Source organism: Anser anser, assembly GCF_964211835.1.
Source record: "Anser anser genome assembly, chromosome: 4".
Taxonomy (NCBI): domain Eukaryota; kingdom Metazoa; phylum Chordata; class Aves; order Anseriformes; family Anatidae; genus Anser; species Anser anser.
The window spans coordinates 70,235,806-70,255,447 of record NC_139724.1 but is presented as its reverse complement, the minus strand read 5'-3'; the positions used below and the strand labels follow the sequence as shown (position 1 = coordinate 70,255,447).

The following is a 19,642-nucleotide window of genomic DNA, read 5'->3' as shown; positions in this document are numbered from 1 at the left end:
AAGGAGACGTAAACATTTATTCAGTGCTGAGACACTATTATAAAGTGGCAGAGGAGTTAAAAGCTGTATAGATCAAGCATGTGTAGTCTAACAATATGAAACAAATGTTGGGCAGTAATATTCAGATCTTAAACTAGTGCTTTAGTCTTTCTAAAATGAGTATTAAGCAGTTGATTTGGATATGTCTAGAGCTTGCCTTCAGAAAGAGAAACCAGACCTTAGGCATTAAGAGGTCATCAAACTGTGTTCATGTTTAACCGTGTTTTAAAAATAATGACTGAAAGAAAAGTAACTTAAATAACTAGATCAGTTCAAAATAATTTGAAAGTGGGTTTTAGATTATTTTTCATGTAAGTTTCCCCCATCCCCCATCCCAAGGTAACTTACATGGAAATAAAAGAAACCAAAAAAAGAGGACAAAGGAACCTACAGAAGATTTTGAAGTTCAGGAAGCACCTAGGAAAAGACTCAGGATGGATAAACAGAATAATCGGAAGGTAATTATGTTGTTGGTTTGTTTGGGTGGATTTATAGCAGCACCAATCACATTGCTGTAGTTAAGTTTGTCAGCATTTCCATTTTCAGGATAAAAAAGTAATGTGTGTATATCAAACCAAACTGTTGTAAATATTCAGAGAAACATGAGCTTGTTGCCATGGGGTTTCTTCTTTGTCTTTGAGGATGGAGATATAACAAGTTGTTCTTGTTACGTAGACTGTGGTGAAAATGTATGCTGAGAAAGTCTGTTTCCCAAAGGAATGTGCAGAGGCATGACCTTTCAGTATTGTCAGCTTTATAGTTCTTTTTCTTTCCCCGTGAATAAGAATTCAGGAGTGTATACAGGAATGTATACAGGAATCTTTAATATGTTAGTGAATACTGCTTGTAGACTCTCTTGTGGAGAGAGAGGAAAGCAAGTAAAACAAAACAGGAAAACTACTTTTCAGGAACTGGAATGAAGCTTATAGTACATTATAGTGACACGCTGCCCAATTGCTTAAGTTAGGAAACTGCAGTAAGTATTACCGTGTCTCTATCATGCAAATCACAAGCTTCTTTTCAGTATAGCTTGCTTGTGACAGTGAGAGTTGTCCTTATGTAGGTCACTAAAACTAGGTATATGGATGTCAGCTCAAATCTTTGAGATGCTCAAGCATAGGTTTATTTAGCTGTGCATTTAGACCAGTGAACTTCGTAGGTTTCACATTTGTTAGAGAGAATTTAGCTCACAGGTGTTTTCAGATATGTTACAAGAGCACCATACCATAGTGTGAGTATTGCAAACCTCGCTTCAGGACTCAATAGCACGTTGGTTAAATAAAGCAAGCTAGTATAAGGAAGGTAGTAGATTTTTTAAATCAATTCTGGAGGTCACGTTTACAGATGTCAGTTTGTTTGATAGACTGTTCTTTTAGTTGCTTCTGTTGATATGGTGGATATCCAGACAATTTTTTTATGTTCAATATAAAAAATATTTAGAATTTCAGATAGCCAGGCTTATTTAGTTTATTAGTAAGGAGTAAGGATAATTCTTAGAGAAGTTTTATTACCTTTGCAGAGAGAAGAACCAAAAGTGTTTTTTGCACTTTTTGCTCTAAAAGGTCAGTCATCGAGTATCCATTTTATATTCTAGGATAAATTTTTGTACCCTTTTAAAACTTGTCTAATTGATTTGAATTGACTATAATGCACTAGATACAGGGAAATATTTAAGTTTATTTATTGCAGTTAATTCCTGCTATGAAGTCCCTGTTTTGACTGTCACCAAAGTTCCTTCTCTACTGTCTGACCTGAATTTGTTTGCAACAATTAGCACAGATTAATCAGAAGTAGAATGAAAGGTGGTTGCAGTATAGTTCACGAAGGGGAGCTTTGGGTATCTTTCGATACCGTGATGCAGGTGTGACAATTAACAGGAAAAAAATAAATGATTGAGATAAGTGATTCTCATAACATGCATATAACTGATCAAGCTGACTCAGTAATTTGTTACATACATTTAAAAAGTGATGTCTTTTGTCTGGTCAGTTTATCAGAATTAGTTACAAGGAGTCTGGTATGTATAAAAACTATGCAATTCAGAAACTAGATGCATATGGCAGTGGTTTTTGTGCTTCTGTCCACAGATGGGTCAGTTATCATAGAATTGCTGCCTTCCCAGTTTTTAATAGATAACCTCTTAGTCTTTTTCCTGCTCCCACCAGCTGTGGGTACTTCTAGCTGTATGTGCTGCTAGTAAAAATGTAGTGAACAACAGCAAAAATGTCCACACAGCGATTCAAAAAAGCAAACACTTAACTATACACCTTCCTTCCTCTAGTCGCAGTTTGCTTGAAGGCTTATGTTAGAATTGCTTTGGATAGGTGAAACTTTGGTGATTTTTCACAACCACTTCTTGCATGAGAGTTGTGCGTTATCCTATCCTTTTCGTCCTCAGCTCTTACATACGAAATCTGAATGTTGTTGCACAAAGTCATAATAGGTATATGAAAGTTATGAAAAAAAATCTTTAGTTCAGTGGTGCTTTCATGACGTATAGAAAATGCACGTTAACACAATGGGAGTTCTGTTAATCCTGTTTTAAATTGAGTGAACTGTACTGTACATTTTCAGTCATTTTACACAGCAGCATCAGTGGTAGGGTGGCTTAGACATCAGTAGAAGTGCATTGTAGCACATCTGTGGTACAGTATCCATTCATATTTGTTTTTACAAAGGAAACCAGTCTCTGGCTTTCAAGGTGTTCACCTGGACATCTTTTATAAAATTGTCAGACAAAGAATATGAAAAAGTATCTAATTCTTTAGAATTTTTTCTTACTGATCATCTGAGCGTTTGGCAGGGTTAAACACTTGGCTACAATTTTAGGGACGTACTATTTGAATGAATTTGTAATATACAAAGAAAAAAACAGTGGCATCATGTGTAAGGAATAGTGTCTAATTTTGACACAGTGTTGACAAAATTTCCCTAGTTTTTGGCCTTTTACTACATTTAATGATAAATTCTCAGTCTGGAGTGACTTTATGCACTCTATATGATCCCTTGAAAATAGTGTTTATATTTTGGAAATGCTGGAACAATCTTAACCATAGTAATTTTAAAAGTGGCACTGCTATAAGTTGTGGAGTTGAAAGCAAGCCTCTGAGACTTAAAATTCTGCATTTATTCTTAAATTTATATACTACTTCTGCAGTTTACCTTTAATAATTAAAGGTTTTAATTTGACCAGTATAGACAAAGAATAGTAAGGGTCATCTACATGTTTTATTTTCATATAGAGCTCCCCTTTTTGATATGCTGAGTTTGGGATGGATAAGTGGGATGCTGGAATATCTTGTTCTTTAATTTTTCTGAATTGTTTATGGGTTTGTACCCTGTGCTGTAGATGAGCTTTAAAAAAATCACTTAAATGGGGCTAGCTTAACTACACCATTCAGATATTTGTAAAGACACTTTCTTTTTAATAACATAAATCCAGAAGTAATTGCCAGTTTTGTCCAACCACTCATAAATTAGGAGTTTTTTTATTTTTTCATATTTTTTTTTGTGACAGAGGGAGACAAGCAATGACAAAACAGCAAAAACAAACTCTACTAAGGTCACAGAAACCTCCTCTTCACAAAAGAACCAGTCAGGTAATGTGGTCAGAATAAGTTTTAATGTAACTTTTTCAATTAAATAATTTTAAAATAAACAGGTTGTCTGAGGCAGCCGCTTAGATTTGCTGACGCAGTAACAAATTACAGCCACTATGCCACAGCTGGGGGGGGGATTGTGCCCTCTTCCTTCACTCCCACCATATTGCAACATTATACTTGATTGAAATTGTGTATTGCTGATTTAGAGCAGCAGTTCACAAGTTCACCATTTGATGGCACCAAATTAAAGCTGTTGCCGTGTGATCTTGGAAAGCAGTGATACAAATCCTACTGCTCCAATTTGTCATTCTTCATCTGCCCAATAAAACAAGTGCAGTGACCATCAATGTAACCAGTTACTATGTGGTTTTAGACCTTGTAAATGATGCTTGATGGGAGGCAGTGTGGCACATGAGAGGGAATTCTAAATCACCTTGGACCAAAATCCAAAAGTCAGTCTTATTAATGATGTTCAAGTTTAAGATAACTGCTGTAAGAGCATGTCTCTAGGTATTATAATGAAATGCCAAAGATGAGTAAGCTTCAGAAAGTTCTGCGCAATGTAGAAGCGGTGACATGCCGTAGATAATGTCTGGTACCTGGTCCCTGTATGTAACCTTTCTCTTGGCAAAGTATTAGTGATACTCATTGAGATGAGATCACATAGGTCTTCTAGAGTTTATCTGAGGATGTAACTGTTACCTCTGCTTTAAAGAGGTGATAAGTCACAAAGTCTTTTGATTTTAATAGAAATGAGTAAAATAACTTGGGGAAAACATTTCTAGCCATTTGTAGTACATATTTGCTTAATAGAAACCTTTATTTTTAAAGTCAAGACAAAACACGTGGTTTCAGAAACTTCTTGTTCTCTCAGCCTTACGTAGGTTCCCAGAAGACCTACCTAAATCATTCCTTCCTTTACTTGAAGGAATATTTTAAATGGCTTCAGGGAGATAACGTTTTAAAGTTCCAAACTTCACTTTGTAAACCAAAATTATTTTACAGCAACGAAAAATCTGTCTGATGCATGTAAACCTCTGAAGAAGCGAAATCGGGCTTCAGCAGCAGAATCTTCAACTCTTGCTTTTAGCAAGAGTTCATCTCCTTCAGCTTCCTTAACTGAGAATGAGGTAAAAAAAAAGTGGTGTTTGCACACAGCCATTTAATTACAGAAATTTTCAGGTGTGAATCTTTTTGTTTAAAAACAAAAAAACAAAGGCGAATTCTCTAACGTTGGTGCTCTAGACAAGTTACAGTTCTGGCCTCTGTGAAACCTGTTAATGTGTGCATTGCAAATTCATTTATTGTAACAAGAACGTCTGATTTGGGGACGTCGAGATATTATTGTGGTTTTTAATGTATTTACCAACAAAGTTTTAGAATTGTAACCTCCTATTAGAGGCAAAGTAAATGCCAGTGTGTTCTGTATTTTCTTCTACAGACTTTATGTAAGTGTACTACATTAGTTACATTATGTAACTCAATATTGTCATGTTGCCATAGCTTTTATATTGAAGCAAGTTTCCTAATCCTCTGTTTGATCTAGAACTGGACAGTTTTCTGAGCAGAGCCCCTTTAAGCTCAAATTAGTTTTCAGGCTGTTTAAGTGCTATTTCTCTGTGATGCAAATAGCTTCATCGCCAGTAGAGTTAAGCAGGCAGTGAAGGATGTATCTTTTTGATACTTACTAATCATAGTCTTAGCTCTGCATATTTGGAACTGTAATTCTTTTCAACTGACATACAATAAATGAAATGTATGTACCAGAAGTGTATTCATACAATCCATTAAAACCATTCCCCAAGTCATCTACACTATTAAAACAAATCAGCCAAAGAATGGCAGCATGAGGGTGAAGTATGCATGCTGTTTCGCAGGTGGGTTCAGAAATGTAGTTGGTAGGATTTAGGAAAATATCCATGGACAAACAGCTTCAAGCAGTTTGTATTGCAGAAGTTATAGAGAAAATACTTGCCTGCTAATGAGGGAGTAGGGCTTCCGCTATCGTAGAGACTCTTTCATCTCCCCTAACAAAAGCATGAGGCGCTTAGACGCTATAATGAATGCAGTTAAAATATCTAGACTATGTTCAGTAAATGGTTTGCCTTTGGGGGTGGGGGAAGATTGCATGTTAATGGCTGTATATCTTACTGTAACTTGAAAAATTCTATCAAAAAAAAAATAATCCCCAAATTCTCCCTCCTATACCCTAATAAAACAAACAACAAAAGTCCCACAGGAAAAAATGTCCAGGGCAGCGGTCAAGTAAAGTAATGCTTGTTCTCATTTTGTTCTCTCAACCGAGAGACTCCCAAACTGGCTTATCAGTTTCTGCCATTTTGATTTTTGTACCAGCACTTGCTGTCTAAGCTGTTTTTGTTTGGGACCATCTATTCAGCCAGACCCATTTAAGGAAAATACAATCTTTTTGATTCTAAATATGCATCTCTAAATACTGTAATCTCAGGAGAAAGATTCTCCTATTTCTAGATATTGTGTTATAAAAAAATGAAGTCTCCAGAAATCTTTCCCTATAAAAGGTTAATTTTTGTAGGAGTTTGGGTTGTATCTTAACAGTTCACATGTAAAAATTGATATGGTTGTATAGGCTAAGATGATTCTATGATTCTATGAAAATCTTAAAACTTAGCTCTTAATTTACTTAGCTACTGCTAAATAGCAAAAGATGTGAGAAAAATTAACATCTTACACTGCTCGTAAGACAGATATACAAATCAGAAAGGGAATTAATTGTTCTCAAAGGTTTAAAATGTTTCAGAACAATCACAGTCAACATAACAGAAATGTACCCTGTCAAACAGGAGAGATTTTGCGGGTGGAAGGGCGGGATACTGGGTAGGATGGGGAATAGACATGAGTGGGTTGGATCCTTAGATGGTTTAAAGCTACACTGACCTGAACTTGTACCAGCTAAGGATTGGACCCAGTTTCTTTCCTATGATATTAGGTATATTTTGCCTTTAAATAAAACAGAAATGACAGGCATGTGTTTCTGAAGTTACTGTTGATCTATTCTACTGAACAAGAAAAGCTCTAAACCTTGAATTTTGTGGGTGGCTTTAAAAACCTTTTTCCCTTTTGTATTGTTATTTAGCACTTTTCTAAATGGCTTAATTTTTGTGTGCCCTGAGAGTATTCATCCAGAGAGAAACCTTCTCCAGAGTGATAAGGGAAAGAGTTTAAAACGTAAACACAATCGTGCCATGCCGAAAGCCTTGCTCAGCTAATTGAATAGGATGTAATTCTTCTCAACATTAAATACATTTGCTGACTAACTTTTATATTTCTGTGTTCACTATTATACTATAAATGTTGACTTAAATGATCTTCTAACAAAGGTGAAAAAAAATACTGCATATTCCACAAGCACATACACCTTCACAAGCAATATTAAGTGGATCCTGGCTGTTTTTTCTCTTTATTTCATTCTTTTTTTTTCTTTTTTTCTGTTTTTCCCCCACACTACTTGTGGACAGCTGGTTCCAGAAGGGAACCTGCATATGACTGTTATTTGTCAAGGACTGTTGCTAGTTGCACACCTCTTAAATGTCACTCCATTGCAACTGAAGTCTAGGAAAGGTATGTTCACTAGGAAAGGGTGTGCTCAGTTTTTTCTTGTTTGAAAGATCATGTTACCTGACATGTTTTTTAAAGATTTCGGAAGTTTTTTGTTGTTATTGGAGGTATTTTTTAAATGGTGTTTACTTGAAATATTACAAAATGAATATGAATAGAGGCCAAATTTGCAATCAATGAGTTGTTTTGGGTGTCTAATTAAAAAGGGAAAGAGAAGGAGGGGGTGGACTTCTGCCTTAAGAACAGACAAGCATTTATAGACCTGACATATCAAAGAGTAAAAGGTAGACATGCACTCCTTTCAGAAAATTGGGTTTTTAATTGTGTTAAGATGGATGGAGAAGAATCAGTAGAGTTTTTTTGTAAGTCACTGGGCAAAATTTAGCAATACCTTATTTTTTATTTGGTATTTATACATAATGAATAAATTTCATACTTGCATACCTTGAAACAAAATACATAATTTTACTTCTAGGCACTTGGCATCAGTAGTGATTTCCTCCAGTATTTTATGTGAAATATGATTTTGCTTAAAATCCAGTTCTTAATAAGCAACTGGTGGGGCCTGGTGTATATACTCAACACTTCCAAGTCTGCAAAAGTTCAGAGTAGTTCTGTACTGCTGATATAAGACTTGGTGTAACCATCCAAAACACGATACTTGTGAGAAGAGATGCAGGTGGTGTATTCTTGTTTTACTTTTACTTTCTCCTTCCCCTCGCCAGTAATGTGGTAGGTGCTAGTAGAGTGTAACCAGTATTTTTTAATAAATAAAAAAGGCTTTGCATTACCATTGCGGCTGGATTATTAGCACACTTTGTGTGTTTGCATGAGACATATCTGCTTTAGCTTTTCAATCAATTTTTGTGGTTATTGGCTGGCTTCATTAAATTGGATGGATTTGTTGACAGCAGATAAGTGTCATAGCATCCTGCAGGGCCTAGATACTACTTCTGAACTTTGTCGAAGAATTGTAATATTTTTACGAGAGGATAAAATAAAGAACACGTAATACTCTAAATTCTTAGCTAGTCTGTCATTCATCATAGCCTCATGAAGTATGAGCTGACCAGCAGATGGCAGTTTAAAGAAGCCCGTGAAAGATTTTGAAGGTGGTGTTTTTAACATAAGTTCTTTATATTCCCTAGAGGGAATTCCTTCCACTTTCCGTAATATCCAGTGTCGAAGCAAGCTCAATTGCTGGTTATAGCTACAACTTCTTACATTTCCAACACCTAATAATGCAAGACAGTAGCCTTAAGTTGTGCTATTTTTGTGCATATTAAACGATATATTTTTTTATTATCAATTTGAGGCAGATTTTTCTGTGTTTTTTATGGGTATTAGTATGTATACACAATGGAGAGAACACATACAAATCTTAAAAGGTAAGCTATTTGATGAAGAAGGCAGTCATGAGACACGTACAACTTGCGACCAAAACAGTACGTCAGCTCCATTTTTCAACCCTGGAGTCTAGTTGTCCTACAGTATACAACTGAAATATTCTAGGCGTGCTTACTAAAGGTAAAAATAACCGCCTTTGAGTTTCTAAGAACAGGAAGGAAGAAAGGAATTCACATTATTTTAAAGAAACTACTGCCCTAAGGAAAAAAATAGTTGAAGATAACCTCGCAGGTTGTTAAAAAAAAATAAAAATCAGTGTGCTTCTGGCATTTTATTTTAGCTTCCTTCGAAAATAATTTTCTCTTCAAAACAAGATTTAAGAATAATTTAATATTTAATGTCACTTTGAATCCTCTGTGACTTAGCAGACAGTTGTTTTCTGTTTGTTTCTATATGCCTATAGTTTTTCTTTTTCCTGTTTCAAAGCACCAATAAGCTGACAGGGGTTCATTTTTGTGGAACGCTGCAAGTAATTGGACTTCTTTCGTGCTAAAGCCTCTAACAGTTGAAATGACTTGCATTGCCCACCAGGTCATACAGTTTTGTTATGATGGTTCCACTTTCACATGGAAAAAAAGTTCTAGGCTTGAATCTTGTTCTTTGGGAGCACATTTTGTGTAGAAGATTAAGTTTCTTATGTAATTATTCTCATCTTGTGTATTACCTAGGCTTCAGAGTGCAGAAAATCTGTTTACTGAATGTTTATCTAATGTAGGTTTTTATTCCACGTCCCATACCAAAGTATCATGAGTATCTGTAGGCAATTTTATAATGTTTTAAAATGTTCTCAGAGTTTTAATTAACTTTCCAGGCAAATTCAGAAATGCATAATATCCTTATCTGAAACGTCTAACTACTGCTAATAATAAAAATGAACCTTGTCCCAGGCCGTCTTTTTGCTCTTATAGTACTGTGTACACTTGTGGCACCGCATACTTAAAGAATTTATCTAGTCTAGCAGTATGGGCCAAAATACCATTCTTCAGTTCAGGAATTCTTATACTGAAATAAAGGAAATGTTAACTGTAACTCAATTGGCTCTGTCAGTTTTTCTGTCTCCGTGTGGGTGCACAATAGATTGTCTTTTGAATACAGTCTGATCTACCTGTATGTCGCTTATTGACTTATTTTTATAGAAGTTGTGCTTAGATTAAACAAACAACAAAAATCCCAGTCGTTAAGCCTTTGTTAAGAAGAAGAAAATGCAGTTGGTGTTTCTCTGTGGAAAGACTAAAGAGTTTGCTTATCAGAACATTCCTACTCCAATCTTTCTATAGGAAGCTCTTAGCCAGACCAGACCACTTCCTCCTGGATGTCTGTGGTATGGAAATCACTGACCCTGAAGTCACTTCAGGAAGTCTGAGCTTGTAGCAGTGTCCTTAGATTCAAACATAGTGGAACTTAATAGCCAACAGCATTCAGAAGTCATGGAAACATGCTTCTAAAGTGCTTATAAAAAGATAAAATATCTTTTTTAATAAAAATATCTGCTAAAGATAATGGATGACCTGAGAGAGGACGCCACTTAAGCCAGCTGAGTAGCTTAAGACAACTCTGAAGGAGTGGTAGGTTAGTTTTTGTTTTGGGGCCTTTCTCTTACGGATCCTGCTGATCCTGCTGCAGAGGTGACTTGCTTACAAACAAGAAAGCAGAATTTTCTACCATGCTCTAGTTTCAGTTTATATACCCCTAGCTTTAAAATAAGTGTACATTGTGGATTTTGTTTCCATTTTATGTTCTACAGTGAGGCTTATAAAACGAGAGATGCTTGAGTAAAACAAAGGGAAGCGGGAGGGTTAACTTTTTTGGCTCTGGAAAAATTTGCCCTTTACTTGATTTTCTGACTGTTTAAGCACAACATGACAGAAGAGCAACATTGTCTTGAATATGACTAAAACCCTAAGACCGCAATTTGTATTCTTAATACTCACATGCTGTTAAACAAGCACACGTGAGTAATACAAGTAGTGTTTTTGTAAGACTGAATGAGTTGATAAAGTGTTCTGAGGAAGAATATGTACATTTTAATGAAATTGCACTTTGGTAGGTAGAAAAATCTGAAAGGGTTTGCAGCTGGTAGAGTGGTGACTCTTGGAGCCCATTCCTGTTTGTGCATCATGGATGCGTAAATGCTAGCACCTTTCTCACGTTAAATTTCCAAATTCATTTTGAACCTTCATACACTGGGCAGGGGAAGCTTGTCTGAATTGGCTACAGGAGAGGAGAATTCATAGTGAAGCCCGTAAGCACTGAAGAGTACTTGAACTTTTTCATTTTGCAATTGCTAACACACAGTGAATAGTATTTGAAACTCTTCTGCCTCGTGGGGCATATGCTTTGGCCTCAACAAATATTGATGTTCTAGTCCTTTAGAGCAGGAGGTACTTATAGGGAAGAAAAAAAGTCACCACCCCCTTCCCGCCCCCAGGATAACATGAATCAGCAAAGACTGTTTTGCATATCAGCTTTTAAAAATGAAGACTTAATCCCAAACTTTAAAAAAAACAAAAAACAAACCAAAAAAACTAACCACATTTAATGGCCAGGTCAACAGCTGATTGAGGATCAAGCTTGAAAAGCAGAACGATTGCATTTTGTGTTGCATCTGGCAACGTTGTATTTGGTTTTTTTTTCTTAATTTTTGGGCTGCAGATTGGATGAATACAGCCATTTATTTTCAAATCTAGAATTTCTGAACATCTTTTTCCTTGAAATTGCAATGTAATGGTTTTGCTGGCACTCGTATTTGCTACATGATTTTAGAGCTGTCTGAAATGAAGTGGAAAATTGTGAATGAAGTAGAAAATTTGAAATAGAAAAAAAAAACTTAGTGGATGAAGAAAATGTCCACATAAATATTTCACTTCATCCTCACCCACTTCTTTGAAACACAGAGTGATTTGACTCCTTAAATTCCAGACTATCCTTTCTTGTATCACATTCTCAGTTGGCAGCCAGTCATACTGATATATGTCAGTACCGATTTGGATATTCTATAAATTAAATTAAGTGGAATTTCAACTATCCAGATGTGGAGCTAATGATGCCACTTGCAGATTCATTCCTGTGATCCTAGAAATATGCAAGCTGAGCGTACGTACCAACTTGCATCTAAATAAAAAGAAAAAAAAAAAAATGCCAGAAAGATGAGGAATTGGCTCACATTTCTGTTATAGTGTGTAGCTGAAGCTGGAATCAGGTACCTGGTTGCAAACATATTTAAGAAATTGTTGTTGTAGGGTTGAACTCAACATTTAGACGTACTGAATGACGTGAGAGTGAAAGATGTTTCCGTACATTAATGGTTATCCCTTCACCTTTGACTGATGTAATTGATGGTGCAGTGAGCTCTGTGCTTAACTGAAACTCTCAGTCTTGCAACTGAGGAAGGTCTCATAGTAAGAAAAACATTTGAAAAGTGATTTTTCCATGATGCTTCTGTCAAATCCTCTTCCTGTCCCCTCCCCACAAATCTTTTTAGACAGATTCAATGAAAAAAAAATAAGAATATAAACATAAAATCACAAAATGCACATAGCTGACTCAATTTATTTCCATTTTTTTTCCTTTAGTGTCTTATTTTAAATGTGAATCCCCACACATTTATTCTTCCTTTCTCAGCCTGCCCAACAGCCTCCATCAAATCCAAATTCTTACTCAACATAATTTTGAGAAGGAAATGACATTATTCCACAGGCTGTCCTCGCATCTCTGTGCACATTGAATATCCCTTTTGCACAAACGTTGGGGCAGAGTAGCTCAGGAGGTGATAGAAAATCTCGTCCTGCTGTTTAGCAGTTAAACAATTGCCCGTTATGTAATAACCGTTATGCAAAAATACAATACGAAACCAAAAGAATTTACAGAGATGCCAAAAATTTTTTCCCATCTACTCAGTAACATTTTTTTTTTCCAAGAACAAAGCTGTAGAAAACTTGCCTTAAAAAAAAAAAGGGGGGGGGATAAGAATAGTCACATGTTGTTACGTGTTCTCTTTGAGTCTTACACGTGTGAGAAGTGAATAACAACTGATGTACACGGGAGAGGGGAGAGAGCCTTGAGAATCTGACGGTGAAAGGAAGCAGGGCTCCTCATGCTTTCGGTCAGGCCAGGTTTTCAGGCCAGTTTTATCCCTTCCTCTCCCCTCTGCTCACAGATGCACGGTTTCCAGTAGAAAGACGTGGATTTGAGTTCTGAAATGCCAACCGGTTGCTCCGCGTTCAGCCAGTGAAAGCCTCTAACGGGAGCTACTCTAAAAATAATTGAGAGATTTAATAATTGAAGGCGATGGTAAGGGGAGCCGGTGTGATGTGTAAGGTTTGCCAGTGCTTGTGCCGATACTAACTGCAGCAGAAGGACGGTGTCTTCCGTGTTGCAACATCTTTAATTGCTAATGAAAAATGCAGGTGATTATAGAGTTTGGGTGTGATTTCATTGCCGAAACTTGTCAGTCGCTATACAGCCGAAGTGAAAAACTCCTTTTTTCCCCTAAATTCGCTCTTTCTTAAAAGTTGTACTTTGCCTCTGTGAGAAATAAATTCCTCAGAATGTAAAAGACCAAAATAGCAACCAGCAATGGCTATAAATTACTAATTAACAGCTTTTGCCACTAATCGAAGTGTTGGTTCCTTTGAACCTTGGCCTAAATATCAGAAGAGGTAATTACATACAATTTGCTTTGCTGAGGAGATTGTGTTACAAAAATAAGAACAAGACAAGCTCTGGCATGATCACAAGGAAGATTGAAGTTAGTAAAGTAACAGTTTTTGAAAAAAAAAGACCCCAAAAGCTGTTCTGGTTGTTGCAAGAACAATGCTGTGACTTGGGCGCTTGCATGCGTCCCGTCAGACCCTTCATTCAGTGACGCGCTAGCCGTGCTAACAAACCACAGGAGCGTTAATGTTTAATTTTAGAGGTGGCTGTGTTTTACTTTAGGCACTGATTTGCGGCAGTCATCTTGTAAATCACCTTTCCATGCTGTTTGTAACCTGCAGGTATTTGTGTTGCGAGACCCGGCTGTTCCCCGGCTGGGTCTGAGGCCTGGCCCTGCCGCTGCGGCTTGCGGAGGGCGCAGGCGTGGCCTTCCCAGGCCTCCCGTGCCCTGCATGCCACCGGGCCTAAGTCCTCTCCGACAAACATTTTCGGCCAAGATTGCCTCAACCCCTTCCACGCAGGCCTGAAGGGGGACGGGCAGGCGTTTCACTTCACTGCTGTCTCCCTCCGCTTTTCCTGAGGGAGCTGAGCTGTTGAATTCTGGCTCTCGCCACAGAGGGAGCTGACCCAAAAGAGGGCTGTGTAGAATAGGGGTTATTTACACAGGGAGGTGGCCGGTAGAAAGTGTTTGTCCTTCTGTGAGATGAAGCGCATGAGTTCAAACTCTGAATTATCCTCAAGAAATGCTCCCCTTTCTTACAATTGTATGGGGGAATCTGTTAGCCCCCCACTTCGTGAGCTCCCTAAAATGAGCTGGTATAAACCCTCAGGTGGTGATGATGGTAGCTTTGCATGAGTTACGTGTAATGTGACTGCTGGAGGCGATAAACCTTCGGTAGCGGTGGCAGCCAGGCAGCGATTTGCTCTGTAGCAGCAGCCTGCACGAGGCAATAAAAGTCTGGTGCTGAGCTTATGCATGTATTGATTCTTAGGCACTGCAGCAGCCCACGAGCAGGTATCCCTGCTTAGTGCAGAGCTGGCGCTTGGTAGAGCATCTTGCTTTTAACGTGGGGGGGGCTCCGGGCAGTCACAAGGGGCAGATCACGCTCGTCTCGCAAGACACTCTCAGCTTGGTTGCTGTATATGACTAAAGGTATCTGCTTCATGCTAGGCATGTCGGTATTCAGGCTTGAAATCCGGCATTAATCTATAGGCTGCTGTAAACTGCCAAGTTTTGTCTTAAACAGGGTGCTAGAAATTGGGTTTTGTGGCTATGTTTGGGATATAGTGTTTAATTCTTGCCAGTGCTGCTTTGGCTCAGGAGCCGTTTAATGTAAATGAAGGGCTATTGCATTAATTCTAAGGAAGGCAGTAACATTTCAGGTTTGTAGGAAAACGGTTTTCAACCTAAGGTTTGTACATGTGTGTGATTTTGTGCCCCATACCTGAGGGGTTTCTGAAAGGCTGTCATCTGTCAACAGGATTACCTTTCCTTAGAGTTACAGCAGTGCATGGCTTATGCTAATTAGCATTTCTGGGGGAATAGTTTAAACAGAAATAAGCGTGTTGTGTAACTTCACTGAAACCCTAAGGGAAAACATTTTTGTTTTTTTTGCTTAACTCCAGTACTACCTTTCTTAATCTGCCACTTCCCAGCAAAAACTGGCTGCTCAGGGTGCAGCTGCATTCGCAGTTTGCTATTTCCACTCTCTTTCCAGAGGACAGAGATTTCCCAGTATTTGAACAAAGCAATGATTTTACGTGCAATTTCTTTTAACTCACTGAAGGATACCACTTCTAAAACCCTCTGGCAGAATCTCAAGATCAATCCAGTTGTAGAAATATTCATAGGTAAAGTGTAGGCAGGAATCACTTCAGTAGTATGCATTTGCACAGAGAAAATGCATTTAAATCATTGCAAGTAATCTGGAAAAAAAAAAAGTCAATATGATCCAATTTATGAAATATTCTTATACAAAGTCAAAGAGAGCAAATGTTAAGTGCAGGAATGCAAGTTAGCTGGAAGCAATGGTGAGAAATAATCACTCAAAGCCTGCATTTCCAAAGGGATTTTATAAAGACTAATATTAGGCCTGATACATCTTTACATTTTTATCTCTGATTTCAAAATAAATCACTTCTAATAAATTTGCACATGATGTGGAGGTTGGCTCATAGGGAGGTTGCATGTAGCTGTCTCCATTACTTGGTGAGCAGGACAGGTTTTAATCAAATGTGCTTTACTGTAGATAAATATAAGATCGTACGTCTGAAAGCAGAAAGCAAATTCTTCATGTAAAGTATGTCTGTGTTCTGACAAACAGCTATTGGCAAAATGATCTCTTGAGCACTCTGGCAATTCACAGTGAGTTTCAGTGCTGTGTTGAGAAGGCTCGGGGAGAGCCTTAGCCAAGGGGAACAGAATTAGTGAAGAGGAGCAGGACGTTGATTTGCTTTGAATATAGTACCTGGGAGCCTATGTTCTCATGCCTGATTTTTCAACAGCCTTTGTAAAGTACAGATAAGGTTTAGAGAAAACCCACTAAAATCCTCTTGAAGCTGGAAAAAATTCCGTAGTGAGATATTTAGACCTCATTCTGGATAAATGTGGTCTTCAATCCAAATAGGATCGAAACGGGCTTAATTGCAGCTTGCTTCCACAGGAGGAAAAAATCTGGTTCCAAAGGACTTTTAATGTAGGTGAAACACCTTGAGAAAGCATCATCAGCTGTGATTTGCAGTTAGACAGCTCAAAAGGGGCATGAGGCCTTATTTTTGATGGTATGTGTGAATAGCCATTAGAATAAGCTTCAAGAGAGGTGGCAGGTTTGTTTTGCAATGCAAATTGGGATGCTCTCCTAGAGAATGTACTTAGCCAAACAGTTCTTTGAGTTCAGTCTGGGGGCAGCAATTTGAAATTCTGCGTTTTATGCTGTAACAAGAGATAAGACAAATGACTCATATGTGCATTCCAGCCCTAAATTCTATTGAACTGAAAAATGCCCTGTATTTTCTCCTAAGTATTACTTTCTTTTCCTTAAAGTAAATTATGGATATTAAAAAAAATCCTCTAACACATCTAGATTTGTTATATAAGATTTATCCATAACAGAGTCACCTTTTGTAGTATTTTGAATTCATTGTTAGTTATAACGTTCTACAAACACTTTTTCTTCTTCTACATATTGTGCCCACTTTCTAGGAGAATATTTGGGTAGGAGACTTTCATACGTAGCTTAAAGTTTTACCAAGTTTCTGAAATGAAGTGTTACTTTCTCTTAAAGCACATATTCAAACTTTAATCAAGGGATCTGAGAATGTCCCCGTGTTCCTGGCTGGGCGCTTCTGACTAACTAGATTATAGAGCTGAGTATAAATAAAATGCCATATTACAAAGTCTTGGTGTTTTGCTTTAGCAGCTGTTGAATTTGTGAAAATGGTTGTTATCACAGAGACTTGCACAAATACATACTCTGGTTTTAATCAAACTGTTTCTTTAAAGGTGGGGAAATAAACCCAAAAGAATGTGCCTCAGTCTGTTAGCCTGAATTGCCGTCTGCTACTTCCTTCAGTTGATATTCTGAACAAACTGCACCATACGCGACTGCTTTCTCTAACACGTATGTTTAATCTTCAGATCTCCGATGGCCAAGGAGATGAGCGCTCAGAGTCTCCCTATGAAAGTGCTGATGAAACTCAGACTGAAGTGTCTATATCATCCAAAAAATCTGAGCGAGGAGCGGGAACAAAAAAAGAATATGTGTGTCAGGTGAGAGATGTTAGCTGGGGCAGGGAGCTATGGTTTCTGAGGTTTCCTAGAAAAGGTCTTTTTAAAGGTGAAAATGACAATATTAGGCCAGAAACAGGTTTATTGTGCATGTCTCACGTAGGAGATATTAGTTAGTGATCAGGTTCCCCACATCAGTAAATGGAATTCTTCATTCCTAATTTCTTTTTTCATGATCCCTAATTTCTTTTTCCTTGATCTCAAATAGGTGATTTAGCCTTTCTGTTTTAGTTTCCAGGTCTGTAAAATAAGCATAATTTTTTTACCCCAGAGTAAGTGCATGAATGTTGTCGGGTAACTAGTTAAATGATTGGGAAGAGCTGCTTGCTTGTCTGTTCATAAAGCGAAGGAAATATAACACAGTTGGTTCTGCACTTCTGAGGGAGCGCTGCATGAGGCACGATGCCTGTATATTGAAAGCAGAACCCTTCCTGAAAGTATTCTAACACTGTTCTTAGATTACGAAAGGATAACACAATACCTCTGGGCAGAGTATATTTGTTTCCAGGAGACTGGGCAAGCAGTTATATTTCTATTTCTTCTTGGACATAGTGATGATGAGGTTATATCTATCTTTAATTGTTGGCTAATCGCTTAAATTCTGCCAGCATTATTGTCGAGTTCATTTTTAGTTATGCATGTGTCATTGCTAACAGCCTGGGCATAGAAGTTTCATTGTGCCTCCTAGATTAATTTCTTTTTTGCCAAAGAAAAGGAAAATAAGGATGCTTTTTAACACTACTCAGATGTATCAGTGTGCGCAGGGAAAATTTTCTTAAAGCTATTTTCTTTTCCTTTTTTCTGTCAAATTGTATTTACTCATCAACCATATTTCTGTGAGTGATGTTTCTAGCAGTTTAAAGATAATTAATTGTTTCAACTGGAAGCAAGGGCATGTGATGATGCTTGTAGAATTGTCTTTCACTTGTTAAATTTGATTTCAACAACGGGAAAAGAGATTTTTGAGGAGCAGTATATGAAAAGGAATAAAGAAAACAGTTTTTTCCACATATGAACTTTTCTTTAACATTCAATGCCTTTGTGTTGTAAAAGCTGTGTGAAAAAACAGGTGATCTCCTACTGTGTGAAGGACTTTGCTATCGAGCTTTTCATGTAAGCTGCCTTGGGCTCTCTGGAAGACCTGCAGGAAAATTCATTTGTAGTGAATGTACATCAGGCAAGTTTGTCCCTTTCTATTAATAAAAGAAAAAAAAAGTTGTAGTTTTCTCATACATTGTTACAGGAAATCATCCTGGACAGAGTATGTATCTGTGGAGAAGCTATACTTATCCTTTGGTGCCTGACAGGGTGGGAATTCATTAGTACTGTTGTAACTTTGCCATGTTTTAGGAAGCTCACTCTGTTTTCAGTGAGAACTTTCTTGCAACTTGGCTGATTTGCTCTGAATTCCACTGCCTTCATAATTGCAGATTCTTTGCTGAGTACTATTACAGAGTAGAATTAATGTCTGTCACAAAGACCTAAGAAATCCTAGTAAAAAGCAGCAAGTGAAACATTTTAAGTCCTTTATCAGTTCTTTGTTTGTCTGTATCAATCTCTTGCTTTTCCTATTAAAAGACTACCTTATTGCTATTAATGTCATTTGCTTTTAATCCTGTAATAACTGCTTGGAAGTTTTTAATCAAAAATATTACATAAAACGTTTGTGTTCTTGCTCATAAGCTCAGCTCAGAACATGTGGTGAGCCTTGCTGGAAAAAGACTGCTTCAAAATAAGGTTGATCCAAGCAGTCCAGAGAGAAGATTGGCGGATATTTGTCCTTGGTTGGTGGACCTGCTTCAAATTTTACAGGATCACAGGCAACCAATCATCCAATTTCATTGCTTTAACAAAAAAATCAGTTGTCCTGGCATACTGACGCTTATGAATAAGAACATAAAAGCAGATCCATGAGGCTTTGGGTGTTGTGTACACTTTAACTGCAGTGGGTTTGCATTGTAACTTTATTTTTTTGCTTTGTTTGATTTTATTTTTTCTGTATCTAAACAGATCAGTATTTAATACTGAAGAGTTAAAGCAAATAAATTGCTGTATCCAATAATAGGATTTGCTTTGATTGTAAAAGAAAACACAACACCTCCCCTACATGTGTCAAAAAAAAAAAAATTAAATACACAGGTTCACAGGTTTGGATGAAAAATTAGTTACATTATTTTTATTACTTTTGCCACTAGGTGTTCATACCTGTTTTGTGTGTAAAGAGAGAAAGGCAGATCTGAAACGCTGTGTCGTCTCTCACTGTGGAAAATTCTACCATGAAGCCTGTGTGAAAAAATTCCATCTAACTGTGTTTGAGAACAGGGGTTTTCGATGTCCTCTCCACAGCTGCCTAAGTTGTCATGTTAGTAACCCCTCCCATCCACGAATTTCAAAAGGTAGTTTCATTTTTACATTTTAATGCCTGATAAATTAAGTCTGTTTACGGTCTGTTAAGGTAAGGAATTTGTTCACGTAGTAGCTCCAAGCTGCAATTTCAGGCATACGTGTACCATTGATTGATTCAGATTTTTTTTTTAAATAACAATTGCATAATTGT

The 19,642-nt window shown here is 37.3% G+C and overlaps 1 protein-coding gene across 6 annotated transcripts in view; it reads left to right on the top strand.

Moving 5' to 3' along the window:
• Window positions 1-19,642, top strand: part of NSD2 (nuclear receptor binding SET domain protein 2) — an 81,490-nt gene that overhangs the window by 50,080 nt on the left and 11,768 nt on the right. For all 6 annotated transcript variants that reach the window (XM_083835224.1, XM_083835228.1, XM_083835226.1 and 3 more), the window contains 6 exons: window positions 379-497; window positions 3,557-3,638; window positions 4,647-4,771; window positions 16,936-17,067; window positions 18,139-18,262; window positions 19,281-19,481. In XM_083835224.1, coding sequence (XP_083691350.1) covers window positions 379-497; window positions 3,557-3,638; window positions 4,647-4,771; window positions 16,936-17,067; window positions 18,139-18,262; window positions 19,281-19,481 — 783 coding nt within the window. The remainder of the gene's footprint in view (window positions 1-378; window positions 498-3,556; window positions 3,639-4,646; window positions 4,772-16,935; window positions 17,068-18,138; window positions 18,263-19,280; window positions 19,482-19,642) is intronic.